Source organism: Dendropsophus ebraccatus, chromosome 4 (genome assembly GCF_027789765.1).
Source record: "Dendropsophus ebraccatus isolate aDenEbr1 chromosome 4, aDenEbr1.pat, whole genome shotgun sequence".
In the NCBI taxonomy this organism is placed as follows: Eukaryota; Metazoa; Chordata; class Amphibia; order Anura; family Hylidae; genus Dendropsophus; species Dendropsophus ebraccatus.
The window spans coordinates 146984520-146997632 of NC_091457.1; the positions used below are offsets into that span (position 1 = coordinate 146984520).

General features: G+C 51.0%; 1 protein-coding gene across 2 annotated transcripts; it reads right to left on the minus strand.

The window, feature by feature from the left end:
- Positions 1 to 358: 358 nt before the first annotated feature.
- Positions 359 to 10443, minus strand: TXN2 (thioredoxin 2). 2 transcript variants are annotated; one of them, XM_069968949.1, is made up of 4 exons: positions 10363 to 10443; positions 6249 to 6514; positions 4044 to 4167; positions 359 to 1024 (listed from the first exon to the last, which is right to left on the minus strand). In XM_069968949.1, the coding sequence occupies exons 2-4, from the start codon at positions 6512 to 6514 to the stop codon at positions 908 to 910; spliced, it is 507 nt and encodes a 168-aa protein (XP_069825050.1). In that variant the 5' UTR covers positions 10363 to 10443; the 3' UTR covers positions 359 to 907. The 2 variants fall into 2 exon arrangements, with proteins under 2 accessions (XP_069825050.1, XP_069825051.1); XM_069968950.1 differs by lacking the exon at positions 10363 to 10443 and adding an exon at positions 10273 to 10333.
- Between the last annotated feature and the right edge of the window lie 2670 nt (positions 10444 to 13113).

The window sequence follows — 13113 nt, forward strand, 5'->3', positions numbered from 1 at the left end:
TTCTGGCCCTTTAAGGGTCGATTGCTGATCTGTATAGATTTCTGAGAAAAACAAAAAGTATTAGTGGAGGATGCCATCTCAATGCTATTGTGATTATATTCTTATTTATTAGTGTTACACATGCCCCATGCATTTAGTTTCCCTTTGCAATGGTTGGTATCAGTGGCAGAATCATTAGAATAGTGGCATTTGCCAGAGCATTATACAGAGCCTGCCGTGTCCTAACCTTGTTCTTCTAGTCCAGGGATGTCAAATTCAGGCCCTCAAGCTGTTGCAAAACTACAATTCCCATCATGCCTGGACAGCCAAAGCTTTAGCTTTGGCTGTCCAGGCATGATGGGAATTGTAGTTTTGTCACAGCTGGAGGGCCTGAGTTTGACACCTGACACCTGAATCAGCAGAGAGAAAAGCCAAACAATATGCGTGAAGATTGCCGGTAAGAGCGTATGCTTACAGTGTATGCTGTGCAATGGGGGCTCGAGGCGCTGCCCCTCTGATCTGGGGCTCAAGAACACTGAATATGGAGACCCCCTTCCGAAGTTATATAGACTTTTGATGGTTATGGCGCACTTAACGTCAATGAGTCCACTCCACTAAGCGCTGTTTATTTCCATGGGAGATGAGGAAAATGAACGTCTGACATTATAACTAAACATAATTGGAAAAGAGATTGTCAAATTGTAATATAAAAATGATAGTTTTATATATTAGTTTGTATCATTACTTCACATTTTTAACAAAAAAAAAAAAAAACGGAAAAAAACAGGATGACAAAAGGCAGCATTGGGGTGAGAGAGGACACTTGGGCCAGAAAGGTCTGAAAAAAAAAAAAAAAAAAGACAAGGATCGGTACGTCCTGCTCTATAAATCACAGTTATAGGAGGGTTGTAGATCTGTGCAGAATTGTTTACGGTCCAATGAGTTTCTTAAGAAAAGCTTCCAACTGATCTTCATCTTTGAGTCCAACAAACTGGTCGATAACGGCGCCGTTTTTCATGGCGAGAACTGTGGGAACAGCGGATACCTGTAGGAAAAGGAAGGTAAGAGAACATTTAATGGGGTGGTCCAAAGATAAATCGGTCCAATGCATGATGGGAAATGAAAAGAAGTTCTGATCATGTACTATGTGGCTAAGTTCACACTACAGGATTTTTCGGCCATTATTAAGACATCCAATATTTCCTAACTTAATCATTATAAACAGCCAAACATCTTTTTGACGGCCAGAAAATCCCGTAGTGTAAGTATAGCCACTAAAAGATCTAGACTTACTAATCCCCCATGTGTCTGCTTTGTTTTTTTCCTCTAAATCTTTTTATTAAAAATAATTCAGAAACAGATACACATAAAAATGTCTACAAAGAGCCTAAGTGTAAAGAACAATGATCAATTAGAGATATAATAATTGTAAATGCATAGAAACGACAATTCGTTTTTATAGTTCAGCAGAGATAGGGCCTTATTACATGGAGCGACAATCTGCAGAATCAAGCCAATTTGGCAGATCATCACTCCACGTAATAAAGACAACGATTATCGTCTGATCATGTCTTTAGGTCTGACACCAAAATCATCACCCGCCAATTCATCAGCTGTGGGCTACACATCAATATTATGCGTAGTGATATGTGGCCGATGGCTGATGTATCTGTAAAGAAAATAATAAAGTATATACATACCTCTCCACGCTCCCTGGTGTCTTCCTGGCTTCTCCCCGCAGCCGTTGATACAACTTCAGGGCGGTCTCTGAAGTGACAACCTGCTCAGCCAATCACTGGCCAGGACGGGACCAATTTGTAATTATGCCAACCACAAGAAATGTGAACGCACCTAACCCAACGGCACTCACCCACTTGCTCAGGCAGTTCTGGGACCTGACACAGAGAGCCAGTGTGCTTCGGGTGAGCCAACAGCAGATCTCCTACGCGGCTGCAGGACATTCACTCACCCACTACTGCAGCCGCTGTGGAGATCTTCTTTTGCTGCTTTGATAAAAAAATAAGTGACCTTTGTGTGTGAACATGTGTGTACAATGTAGCATGCCTCCTCCCCTCCCACCCTCACTCCCACCTTCCCCCTCACCTGCTGTCCTCCTCCCCTCGCCTGCTGTCCCCCTCCCCTGCTGCTGTCCCCCTCCCCTGCTGTCACCCTCCCCTTGCTTGCTGTCTCCTCCCCTCACCTGCTGTCCCCCTCCCACTCTCACCCCCACCTTCCTCCTCACCTTGCCTGCTGTCTCCTCCCCTCGCCTGCTGCTGTCCCCCTCCCCTCACTTGCTGTCTCCTCCCCTCGCTTGCTGTCCCCCTCCCCTGCTGTCACCCTCCCCTTGCTTGCTGTCTCCTCCCCTCGCCTGCTGTCCCCCTCCCACTCTCACCCCCACCTTCCCCCTCACCTTGCCTGGTGTCTCCTCCCCTCGCCTGCTGCTGTCCCCCTCCCCTCGCTTGCTGTCTCCTCCCCTCACCTGCTGTCCACCGCCCCTCGTCTGCTGCTGTCCACCGCCCCTCGTCTGCTGCTGTCCACCGCCCCTCGTCTGCTGCTGTCCACCGCCCCTCGCCTGCTGCTGTTCCCCTCCCACTTTCACCCCCACCTTCCCTCTCGCCTGCTGTCCCCCTCCCCTCGCCTGCTGCTGTTCCTCTCCCACTCTCAACCCCACCTTCCCCCTCGCCTGCTGCTGTCTCCCTCCCCTCGCCTGCTGCTGTCTCCCTCCCCTCGCCTGCTGCCTCCCTCCCCTCGCCTGCTGCTGTCTCCCTCCCCTCGCCTGCTGCTGTCTCCCTCCCCTCGCCTGCTGCTGTCTCCTCCTGGACATTGTGCACCTCTTGTAGGTAATTTCTTACTTTGGATACAAACAAATACAATCTAAATTACAATATAAAAAAATAAGACAACACATACTAAAGCTCCAAACCCATATGGTTTCTGACAGCAATCACCTATCTTATACCTAAACGCTGTCACTTTATACACACCCTCCCCTTGCTTGCTGTCTCCTCCCCTCACCTGCTGTCCCCCTCCCACTCTCACCCCCACCTTCCTCCTCACCTTGCCTGCTGTCTCCTCCCCTCGCCTGCTGCTGTCCCCCTCCCCTCACTTGCTGTCTCCTCCCCTCGCTTGCTGTCCCCCTCCCCTGCTGTCACCCTCCCCTTGCTTGCTGTCTCCTCCCCTCGCCTGCTGTCCCCCTCCCACTCTCACCCCCACCTTCCCCCTCACCTTGCCTGGTGTCTCCTCCCCTCGCTTGCTGTCTCCTCCCCTCACCTGCTGTCCACCGCCCCTCGCCTGCTGCTGTCCACCGCCCCTCGCCTGCTGCTGTCCACCGCCCCTCGTCTGCTGCTGTCCACCGCCCCTCGTCTGCTGCTGTCCACCGCCCCTCGTCTGCTGCTGTCCACCGCCCCTCGTCTGCTGCTGTCCACCGCCCCTCGTCTGCTGCTGTCCACCGCCCCTCGTCTGCTGCTGTCCACCGCCCCTCGTCTGCTGCTGTCCACCGCCCCTCGTCTGCTGCTGTCCACCGCCCCTCGTCTGCTGCTGTCCCCCTCCCACTTTCACCCCCACCTTCCCTCTCGCCTGCTGTCCCCCTCCCCTCGCCTGCTGCTGTTCCCCTCCCACTCTCAACCCCACCTTCCCCCTCGCCTGCTGCTGTCTCCCTCCCCTCGCCTGCTGCTGTCTCCCTCCCCCCGCCTGCTGCTGTCTCCTCCTGGACATTGTGCACCTCTTGTAGGTAATTTCTTACTTTGGATACAAACAAATACAATCTAAATTACAATATAAAAAAATAAGACAACACATACTAAAGCTCCAAACCCATATGGTTTCTGACAGCAATCACCTATCTTATACCTAAACGCTGTCACTTTATACACACCCAGCCACTTAAGTCTGGAGCCAGAGTGTGATTTTCCATAAGAAATGCATACAACTGATACTTTGGGTTATAAGCGCCATAATCCTGGTCTCTGGCACATCTCTATTATTCTGCTTTTTGGAGGGATTATTGATTCGATCTTCTCTATGTAATCTAAGTGAGACAAATCCACTGAAAGTGTATAACCTACCTGGTATTCGAGAGCCAGATCAGTATGGTCATCTATGTCAACTTTGGCCATCAAGACTTTCCCTTGTTGTTTAGCGACCATCTTTTCTAAGCGAGGTCCTAAAATTTTGCACGGACCGCACCATCTGAGAAATGACAGAACACAAGGATTCCACATTGATGGTGCGTTCACGCCTACAGGATCCGCAGCTGATTTTCTGCAGCAGATTTCATTTAAATAACTGAACACAGCATCAAATCTGCTGCAGATTTGCTGCAGATCCTGTAGGTGTGAACGCACCCTGACTAGGTTTTATAAATCACTGCTAACAATATGGTCTAGGCTACCTGTCCATCTACTTGTCGTATCGGTAAACACCAGCATTTCCCAACCTGTGACTCTCATCATACCCTGACAGCCGATGAGAGTTGTAGTTTTGTATCAGCTATACAGGAACATATGGGGAACATTATGGACAGCAGGTCACTACCATACTTATTATATGGAATACGAACATTGACGATTTTACTCCATGCTTGTAGTCAGGTAACTATGAGAAGCCATGAGAAAATGCTGTCTCGGCACTTAAACAGCCGATAGTGCCCCCTGTCATGCTCTCGCAGAGCCAAGCATAGCTGGTAGCCAGATCACTAATACTTGCGGTGCGCTACAAACATATCAGTCCATATAATGCATTCCACAAGAGAAAATAATTGTGGCACTCACCAGTAGTATCAAAGTAATTGCACATTATTCCAGTTTGCAGTTGTGTGAGGAGAAATACAGGCAACGACCATTTCACGTGTGGAAACTGGTATGCAACCAGAAGAAGCATGTGTGAAACAGGCGTTGTCTCTACTTCTCCTCACACGACTGCACACTGGAATAAAGTGAAAGTATTTTGATACTACTGGTGAGTGCCACAATTATTTTCTCTTGTGGAATATCAATGATGGCTCTGGTGTCCAGTCAGAACTCTTAATCATGCAGGGCCCTGCAGACTAGAGATGAGTGAATTTACACTAAGGGTCCAAACACACACAGCAGATACGCAGCAGATTTGATGCTGTGTTCAGTTATTTAGATCTAATCTGCTGCATATCTGCTGCGTATCGCAGCGGTAAATACGCAGCGTATATGCCGTGTGTGTTTGTACCCTAATAGTGAAGCTTTTCTTTATATCAGCAATCCGCTCATCAGCTGCCGCCTTCTAAGGGTATGTGCACACTGAGGAATTCAGACGGAAAGTCCGTCGCATAATCCGTCCCTCACGGACTGCAGTGGGCGCGCGCGTCTCCGCCCGTGTCATAGACTCTATTCTATGCTCAGGTGGATGCCTTCCTCCGTCCAAAGAATGAACTTGATCAGTCTTTGGACGGAGGAAGGCATCCACCCGTGCATAGAATGGAGTCTATGACATGGGCGCAGACGCGTGCGCCCGCTGCAGTCCCCGAGCGGGCGTGAGCTGGGAATTCCGCGACAGAGGTTCAGTCTGAATTCCTCAGTGTGCACATACCCTGACGCTTCTCCCCACTGTGCACAATAATTCCCTTTAATGAATAACTTGAGTCAGTATAGCAGTGCAAAGATGTAAAGCGAATGAACCATAGCCACTACAGAAAATTTTCTTACAATACCTGCTCGGCGCAGGGATCCTGGTGGTGAGGTCCTTTTTTTTTTTCAAAACGCCGCTTGGTTACCATGCTCAGCTCTATTTTCTGCTTGGAGCACTGAGAGCAGACTCGGCGCCCCCCAGTATCATGATATTTCCTCCCCTCCATGACGCGTCCCCGCGTAGAATCAAGCAGGGGCGTGTCACAAAGGGGAGGGGTTGTCGTCACATCGGGGGATGTTGGGCCTGCCCTCAGTGCTCTAAGCTGGGCCGATGCGCAAGCAGAAAATGGCGCCAAGTGTGGAAACTGGGCAGAATTTTTAAAAAAGAAACTCACCACTGCCAAACGGGTACTGCAAAAAAAATGTCAGTAGTGGCAAGGGTACATTCGCTTTAAACAGTTCCGGAGCTCCCGGCATTATTATGAATGATGAGGTTGAGAGCTCTGAATCCCTTTCTGTAGCGCATTGTCTGTGTTTACTGACCGTGCACGGAGCGCAGGAATGCCCCCTTACCCTATAATTTCATGTCAATGACCCATTCAATGCTATTTCCTAAAAATAAAACAAAAACAGAGCAGTGGGTGAAAGTATCCTATGTTGTATTAAACTTACTGTGCATGAAAATCCACTATCACCGGGGTTTTACTCCCAATAACTCGATCCTGAAAGTCATCGTTATTCTGAACATTGAACGTCACTCTACAAGAAGGCGATAGGTGAATGGTGCGGGCGGAGGTGAGGACAGGATTTGCTGAGGTTGTGGACAGCAGGCCGTGTGTCTGTATACATGGTGACTGGTAGCCGGGGAAGGGCTGTGCGGAGCCGGAGACACTTCTCCCAAAAGAGAGAAATCGTCTTAACAGCAACCTCTGCGCCATCTGGAAGGAGAAATACAAGTACTGGTAATGAAAGACAAATCCTTACAACTTTTGTGTGCGATCCACAACAATGTATCTGACACGATCATCACTAGGGCTGAGCGAACCCGTCAAAACGTGCGGGTTTCGGCAACATTATTCGAACCCAACCACTCATCGTTTGATTGACTGCTGCTGAAGACGTTGGATGCAGACCTAGGGAGTCCTGGAAAACATGGCTACAGCCTATGGCAGTATCCATGTTTCCCTGGCAGATTTATGGCTGCATCTAACTTCTGCAGCCACAGGGAATCTAACGCTGAGCGGTCGGGTTCGAATAATGTTGCTGAAACCCGAACATTTTGACAGGGGCGATCAACACTAATCATCACCCTCCCCTGATCCCTCACTGTCTTGTCTCGTTCCCGGCTGAGCAGCACTTCCTCCTCAGCCAATCTCAATGTCCCTGCCTCTGTTACTGATTGACTGAACTTGCCCTTTCAACATGTTTTTAGAAAAACAAGCTCATCCAGGACTGGGGACTGTCAGGACAGATATGGTGGGGGATCAGGCGAGTATTTTTTTTTTAATTTTATCCCAGCCAAAGCATATACCGAACAATTGTGGTGTCAGATAACCCCTGTAAATTCTCCCTTAGGGTGCGTTCACACGTATAGGATCTGCAGAAGATTTGATGGCGCAGATTTGAAGCAAATCAATTCTGGGCAATCAAATCTGCTGCAGATCCTGTACATGTGAATGCACCATTAAAGTCAATGGGAAGAACCTACTGCTAGCAGGTGTAAATCAAGGCAGAAATCTACACCTGCTCCGGAGGTGGGGGGTGGGGCCTAACAAGACTGGCGCACGAGTAAGCTGGTCTTCATAAATGTGATCACTTGATATAGTCAGGAGTAGAGCAAAGTTTAAAGTGTCACAAAAAAACTTTTGTTACGTCAAAATTTTTGATTGGTCCGGGTAGGGCTGGGCGATATGGCCAAAAAATAAAATCTCGATTTTTAAAAAATTTTGGACGATTCTCGATTTAAATCTCGATTTTTTTGTTTTTGCTAAATAAATAGGACATTTTTCTCCCTGCAGCATCAGATACGATTTTATTGACGTTTGAGACAACTATATTGTTTCCCAGTGTAACAGTGCTCCTCCTGTGCCCCCATGTAGTAGACAAACACATTGTGTGCCCCATATAAGTAGTTTTCCCAAATATGTGCCCTATGTACTCTGTGCCCCCATATAGTATAGGCGATCTTCTTTGTGCCTTCATCTAGGTAGGGAGTAGTAGTGAGGGTATAGTGGATAAGGGGTGTAATAGTACAGGTAAAGATGAGGAGTGTGGTAGTAGTACAGGTATAGATGATGGGTGTAGTAGTACTACTGAGGGGGTATGGGGTGGACTGGGGGTCACTGAGTGGGTATGGGGCAGGCTGGGGGTCACTGAGGGGTATGAGGCAGGCTGGGGGTCACTGAGGGGTATGAAGCAGGCTAAGGGTCACTGAGGGGTATGGGGCAGGCTGGGGGTCACTGAGGGGTATGAGGCAGGCTGGGGGTCACTGAGGGGTATGAGGCAGGCTGGGGGTCACTGAGGGGTATGGGGCAGGCTGGGGGTCACTGAGGGGTATGGGGCAGGCTGGGGGTCACTGAGGGGTATGAGGCAGGCTGGGGGTCACTGAGGGGTATGAGGCAGGCTGGGGGTCACTGAGGGGTATGGGGCAGGCTGGGGGTCACTGAGGGGTATGGGGCAGGCTAAGGGTCACTGAGGGGTATGGGGCAGGCTGGGGGTCACTGAGGGGTATGAGGCAGGCTGGGGGTCACTGAGGGGTATGGGGCAGGCTGGGGGTCACTGAGGGGTATGGGGCAGCTGAGGGGACACTGAGGGGTATGGGGCAGGCTGGGGGTCACTGAGGGGTATGAGGCAGGCTGGGGGTCACTGAGGGGTATGGGGCAGGCTGGGGGTCACTGAGGGGTATGAGGCAGGCTGGGGGTCGCTGGGGGTCACTGAGGGGTATGGGGCAGGCTGGGGGTCACTGAGGGGTATGGGGCAGGCTGGGGGTCACTGAGGGATATGAAGCCGGCTGGGGGTCACTCAGGGGTATGGGGCAGCTGAGGGGACACTGAGGGGGTATGGGGCAGCTGAGGGGACACTGAGGGGGTATGGGGCAGCTGAGGGGACACTGAGGGGGTATGGGGCAGCTGAGGGGGACTAGGCAGGCGTGGTAAAGTGTCAGGACTGCGCGGTGAGGTGCAGGGCCGGCAGTCAGGAGAGATGTGGTACCGGCGGCTCCAGCCTCTTCACAGAGCCGCGGCTGACCTCTCCCGCCCCTTACACGTTAGTGCCGCGCTGAGCTGCGTCCCGCTCTCTTCCTGTCACACGTGCAGGTCCTGTTCTGTGGAGGAGGCGGCAGGGATCGCAGCAGAAGGAGAGAACGTCGCTGCGGGTCCTGGAGCTGTACAGCGGGCAGCGACGTTCTCTCCTTCTGCTGCGATCCCTGCCGCCTCCTCCACAGAACAGGACCTGCACGTGTGACAGGAAGAGAGCGGGACGCAGCTCAGCGCGGCACTAACGTGTAAGGGGCGGGAGAGGTCAGCCGCGGCTCTGTGAAGAGGCTGGAGCCGCCGATACCACATCTCTCCTGACCGCCGGCCCTGCACCTCACCGCGCCGTCCTGCAACTCTCTCCGGACCCGACACTTTACCGCGCCGCCCGCAATGATTTTTTGTGAAAATCGAATTTACGATTTTCACAAAAAATCAAATCGATTCTAACTGTCTGGGCGATTAATCGAATTAATTCGATTAATCGCCCAGCCCTAGGTCCGGGAGTGTTCAGACCTGTACCGATCGGGAGAACACAGCGCTGCAGCACGGCCCACTCAGTGAGTTAGAATAAGTCGGACTTATAATGGCGCTCTATAGAGACCGACTCTTTTTCTGACTTGTTCTCCCGATCAGTACGAGTCTGAACACTCAGTCCTGGAGCGAACAAAACTTTTGACATGTCTCATTTTGAGAAAGGGGCTCCTGGACACTGCCGGCTTTCTTCCCTCCGACCCGGCTGACGGATGCCCCACTCTGCCAGTCAGTGATGGGGCGGGACACTGCTGCAGTCACTGATTGGCTGAGTCACCCTTTAGTCATGTTTCAGCCGGGTCGTAACATACTCCGAAGCCGGGAGAAAATGAAATCTGGCAGAGTAGGGGAGCCTGGGGATGTGGCGCAGCACGGGCACAATGTCTGGTGCGCGTACACTATTTATTATGTTCCCTCCACTCCGCCGGACTTCCCCTTTAACACTTCACTCCCGGACTCTTTGCCATCTCAATCTCACTGCACAAGATGAGCCCTATAGAGTTATAATGGAGCTGGTCTCATAGAGAAAGTCGTGGAGTGAAGTGCTAAGCTGTGCGCTTCTCTCTGCTCCATCACTCAGACCATGTCCAATCAAGATTTGTGTCTTGTGTCCCCATAATATATCATGATGTGTGTATTCCATCACAGTGGATATCATATTCCGCAGCTCTTATGTCCTGTGTGAATTTTCATCTATAAGAGACAAGGCTTTGGGTCAGGAAACATTCGTATTCTATGGGATATCGCAGCCTATGGAGGAGCCCTGTTCACACTGTTGCGCTTTTGGAACTCCTATTTGTTCTGATCCCCGTACATGTCCATTACTCGTTACTCGTGCACCATACACACAGTGCGCAGGTCTCTCATGCCGCATGCGATTAACTCAGAAGTGAGATCACGTGGGTGCTCACACAAGTACTGACACCGTCTGCTTCCGTATCTCCCGGTCAGCACACCGGCACAGCTCAGACCCCGTGCACACTGACACTCATGCCGCTCACCTTGAGAGCCGTCGCTTCCTGAGAAAGACAAGGACCTTGATGACGCGCAACCACGTGACAAAAGGCGTGCGTGACGTCACTTTAAAGTGACGGTTTAAAGCCCCTTAGCTACAGGGTGACGGTTGCTAGGGCAGTGAGTGCGGCACCGTTATAGTTCCGAGCACTGCTGCCCCTATGTTGTAGCTGGGCTCCCATCTAGCCAAACTTCTCACATGTTTCTATCACACGTCAGAGGTCTGCTTAAAGGGGTATCCCATCTAAGGATAGAGTATAACAAGCTGATGGGTGGGGGTCTGGCTGCAGGGACCACCACTAAGCCTAAGAAGGAGGAGAAAATAGTCCCTGGATTGGTTGGTTGTCACTAGCCATACACAACCATTGATCCATCTATGGGGCTGCCCAACATCCAGCAGCCCCCTAGAAAATGAATGGCAGGCTATCAGCACAGGTCCTCACCATTTCTTCAAGGGACAACTTGGTCTCAGTCTTATGACTTATGGCATTCCAAGGGGTCAGACCCCCGGCTATCGGCTGGTTACACTCAGTCCTGTGGCTAGGGAATATCTTTATAAGATGGCAATATCCCCTTTAAGGACTGTGCCATCTTTTCTTGATAAAGTTTTCTTGTAGGGGAATAGTCACTGGGAGACAATTATTAAAGGGGTTATCCAGCGCTATAAAAACATGGCCACTTTCTTCCAGAGACAGCCCCACTCTTGTCTCCAGTTTGGGCGGGGTTTTGCTGCTCAGTTCCATTGAAGTGAATGAACTGTACCACCAGGCCCAGGCTGAAGCACAGGAGGCAGGCTGACCCACCCTTAGTGGGAGGAAACCCCCGCCCCTCTATGATAGCATACCTCCCAACCGTCCCGGTTCCAGCGGGACAGTCCCGGATTTGGGGTGATGTCCCGCTGTCCCGGAACGGCCCCCATGTGTCCTGCTGTCCCCCACCCCGGCCCCGGCGTTCGCACTGGCAGCCCTTACACTGTGAGTGCTCCTAATGAGCGCTCACAGCGACACCTACTGGCGGGCGTATGTCCCTCCTGACGCCACTCCCGACGCTGAGGAGGTGATGCACAGGCTTCTGGTGCAGGCTTCCTCTTCCAGTCCTGCAGCGCCCACACTCCTCTCCTGCCTGGCACAGATGATGTGAGAAGAGTGCAGGCACCGTGGAGCTGGAAAAGGAAGCCCATAGTTGCTAACAGTATGACCCGTAAGCCCGCCCCCATCACGGTAAACCCCGCCCCTCTGCGCCCACCGCGGGGCTAACTAACCAGCAGAGTACTCAGGGCCAGAGGCGGAGAGACGCCATGGACAACTAGAAATATGGTAAGAGACTGACCCATTATACTAACCATATTTCTAGTTGTCCATGGCGTCTCTCCTGCTCTGGCCCGGTGTACTCTGCTGGTTAGTTAGCGATGCGGTGGGCGCCTTGGGGCGGGGCTTACCGGGTCATACTGTTGGCAACTACGGAAGCCTGCACCCGAAGCTCCACGAGATAGGGTACTAAGGGGCATACTAAGGGGGTACTAAGGGGCATACTAAGGGTGTACTAAGGGGCATACTAAGGGGGTACTAAGGGGCATACTAAGAAGGTACTAAGGGGGTATTAAGGGGCATACTAAGAAGGTACTAAAGGGGGTACTAAGGGGCATACTAAGGGGGTACTAAGAAGGTACTAAGGGGCATACTAAGGGGCATACTAAGAAGGTACTAAGGGGGTACTAAGGGGCATACTAAGGGGGTACTAAGGGGGGTACTAAGAAGGTACTAAGGGGGGTACTAAGGGGCATACAAAGAAGGTACTAAGGGGCATACTAAGAAGGTACTAAGGGGCATACTAAGGGGGTACTAAGGGGCATACTAAGAAGTTACTAAGGGGCATACTAAGGGGGTACTAAGGGGCATACTAAGAAGGTACTAAGGGGCATACTAAGAAGGTACTAAGGGGCATACTAAGGGGGTACTAAGGGGCATACTAAGGGGCATACTAAGGGGGTACTAAGAAGGTACTAAGGGGGGTACTAAGAAGGTACTAAGAAGGTACTAAGGGGGGTACTAAGGGGCTTACTAAGGGGCATACTAAGAAGGTACTTAGGGGCATACTAAGAAGGTACTAAGGGGCATGCTAGGGGCATACTAAGGAGCATACTAAGGGGGTACTAAGAAGGTAAAAAGGGGGGTACTAAAGGGCATACTGAGGGGGTACTAAAGGTAAAAAGGGAGGTACTAAAGGGCATACTGAGGGGGTACTTAGAGGATAGTAAGGGGCATACTAAGAGGGTACTAAGGGCGTACTAAGGGGCATACTAAGGGCGTACTAAGGGGCATACTAAAGAGATACTAAGAGGCATACAACATAGGGGCATACTATATACCATGTGGGGGCTAAAAAGGAGGGGTTATAATATGTGGGGGCTAAAAAGGGGGCTATACTATGTGCTTTTGGGGGTCTCCTGCACAGGAATGGGTCCTATACTATATAGGGGCTGCTACGGGGGAGGGCTATACTCTATGGCAGGGGTACTCAACAACTTTTAGTGAAGGGCCACTTACCGGGGTCTATTGTCAGGTGAAGGTTCCGAGCTGAACATCAGTAAGAAACGTGTTTTGTTACTTTTCACAAACGTTCAACTATTTACATACAGAATTGTTGCTTATTACTGGGAAAACTGGCCCCCCTGTTGCTCCCCCAGTAGTATATAGCCTCCCTGTGAGCTCTCCCCCTGTAGTATATAGCCCCCGTGC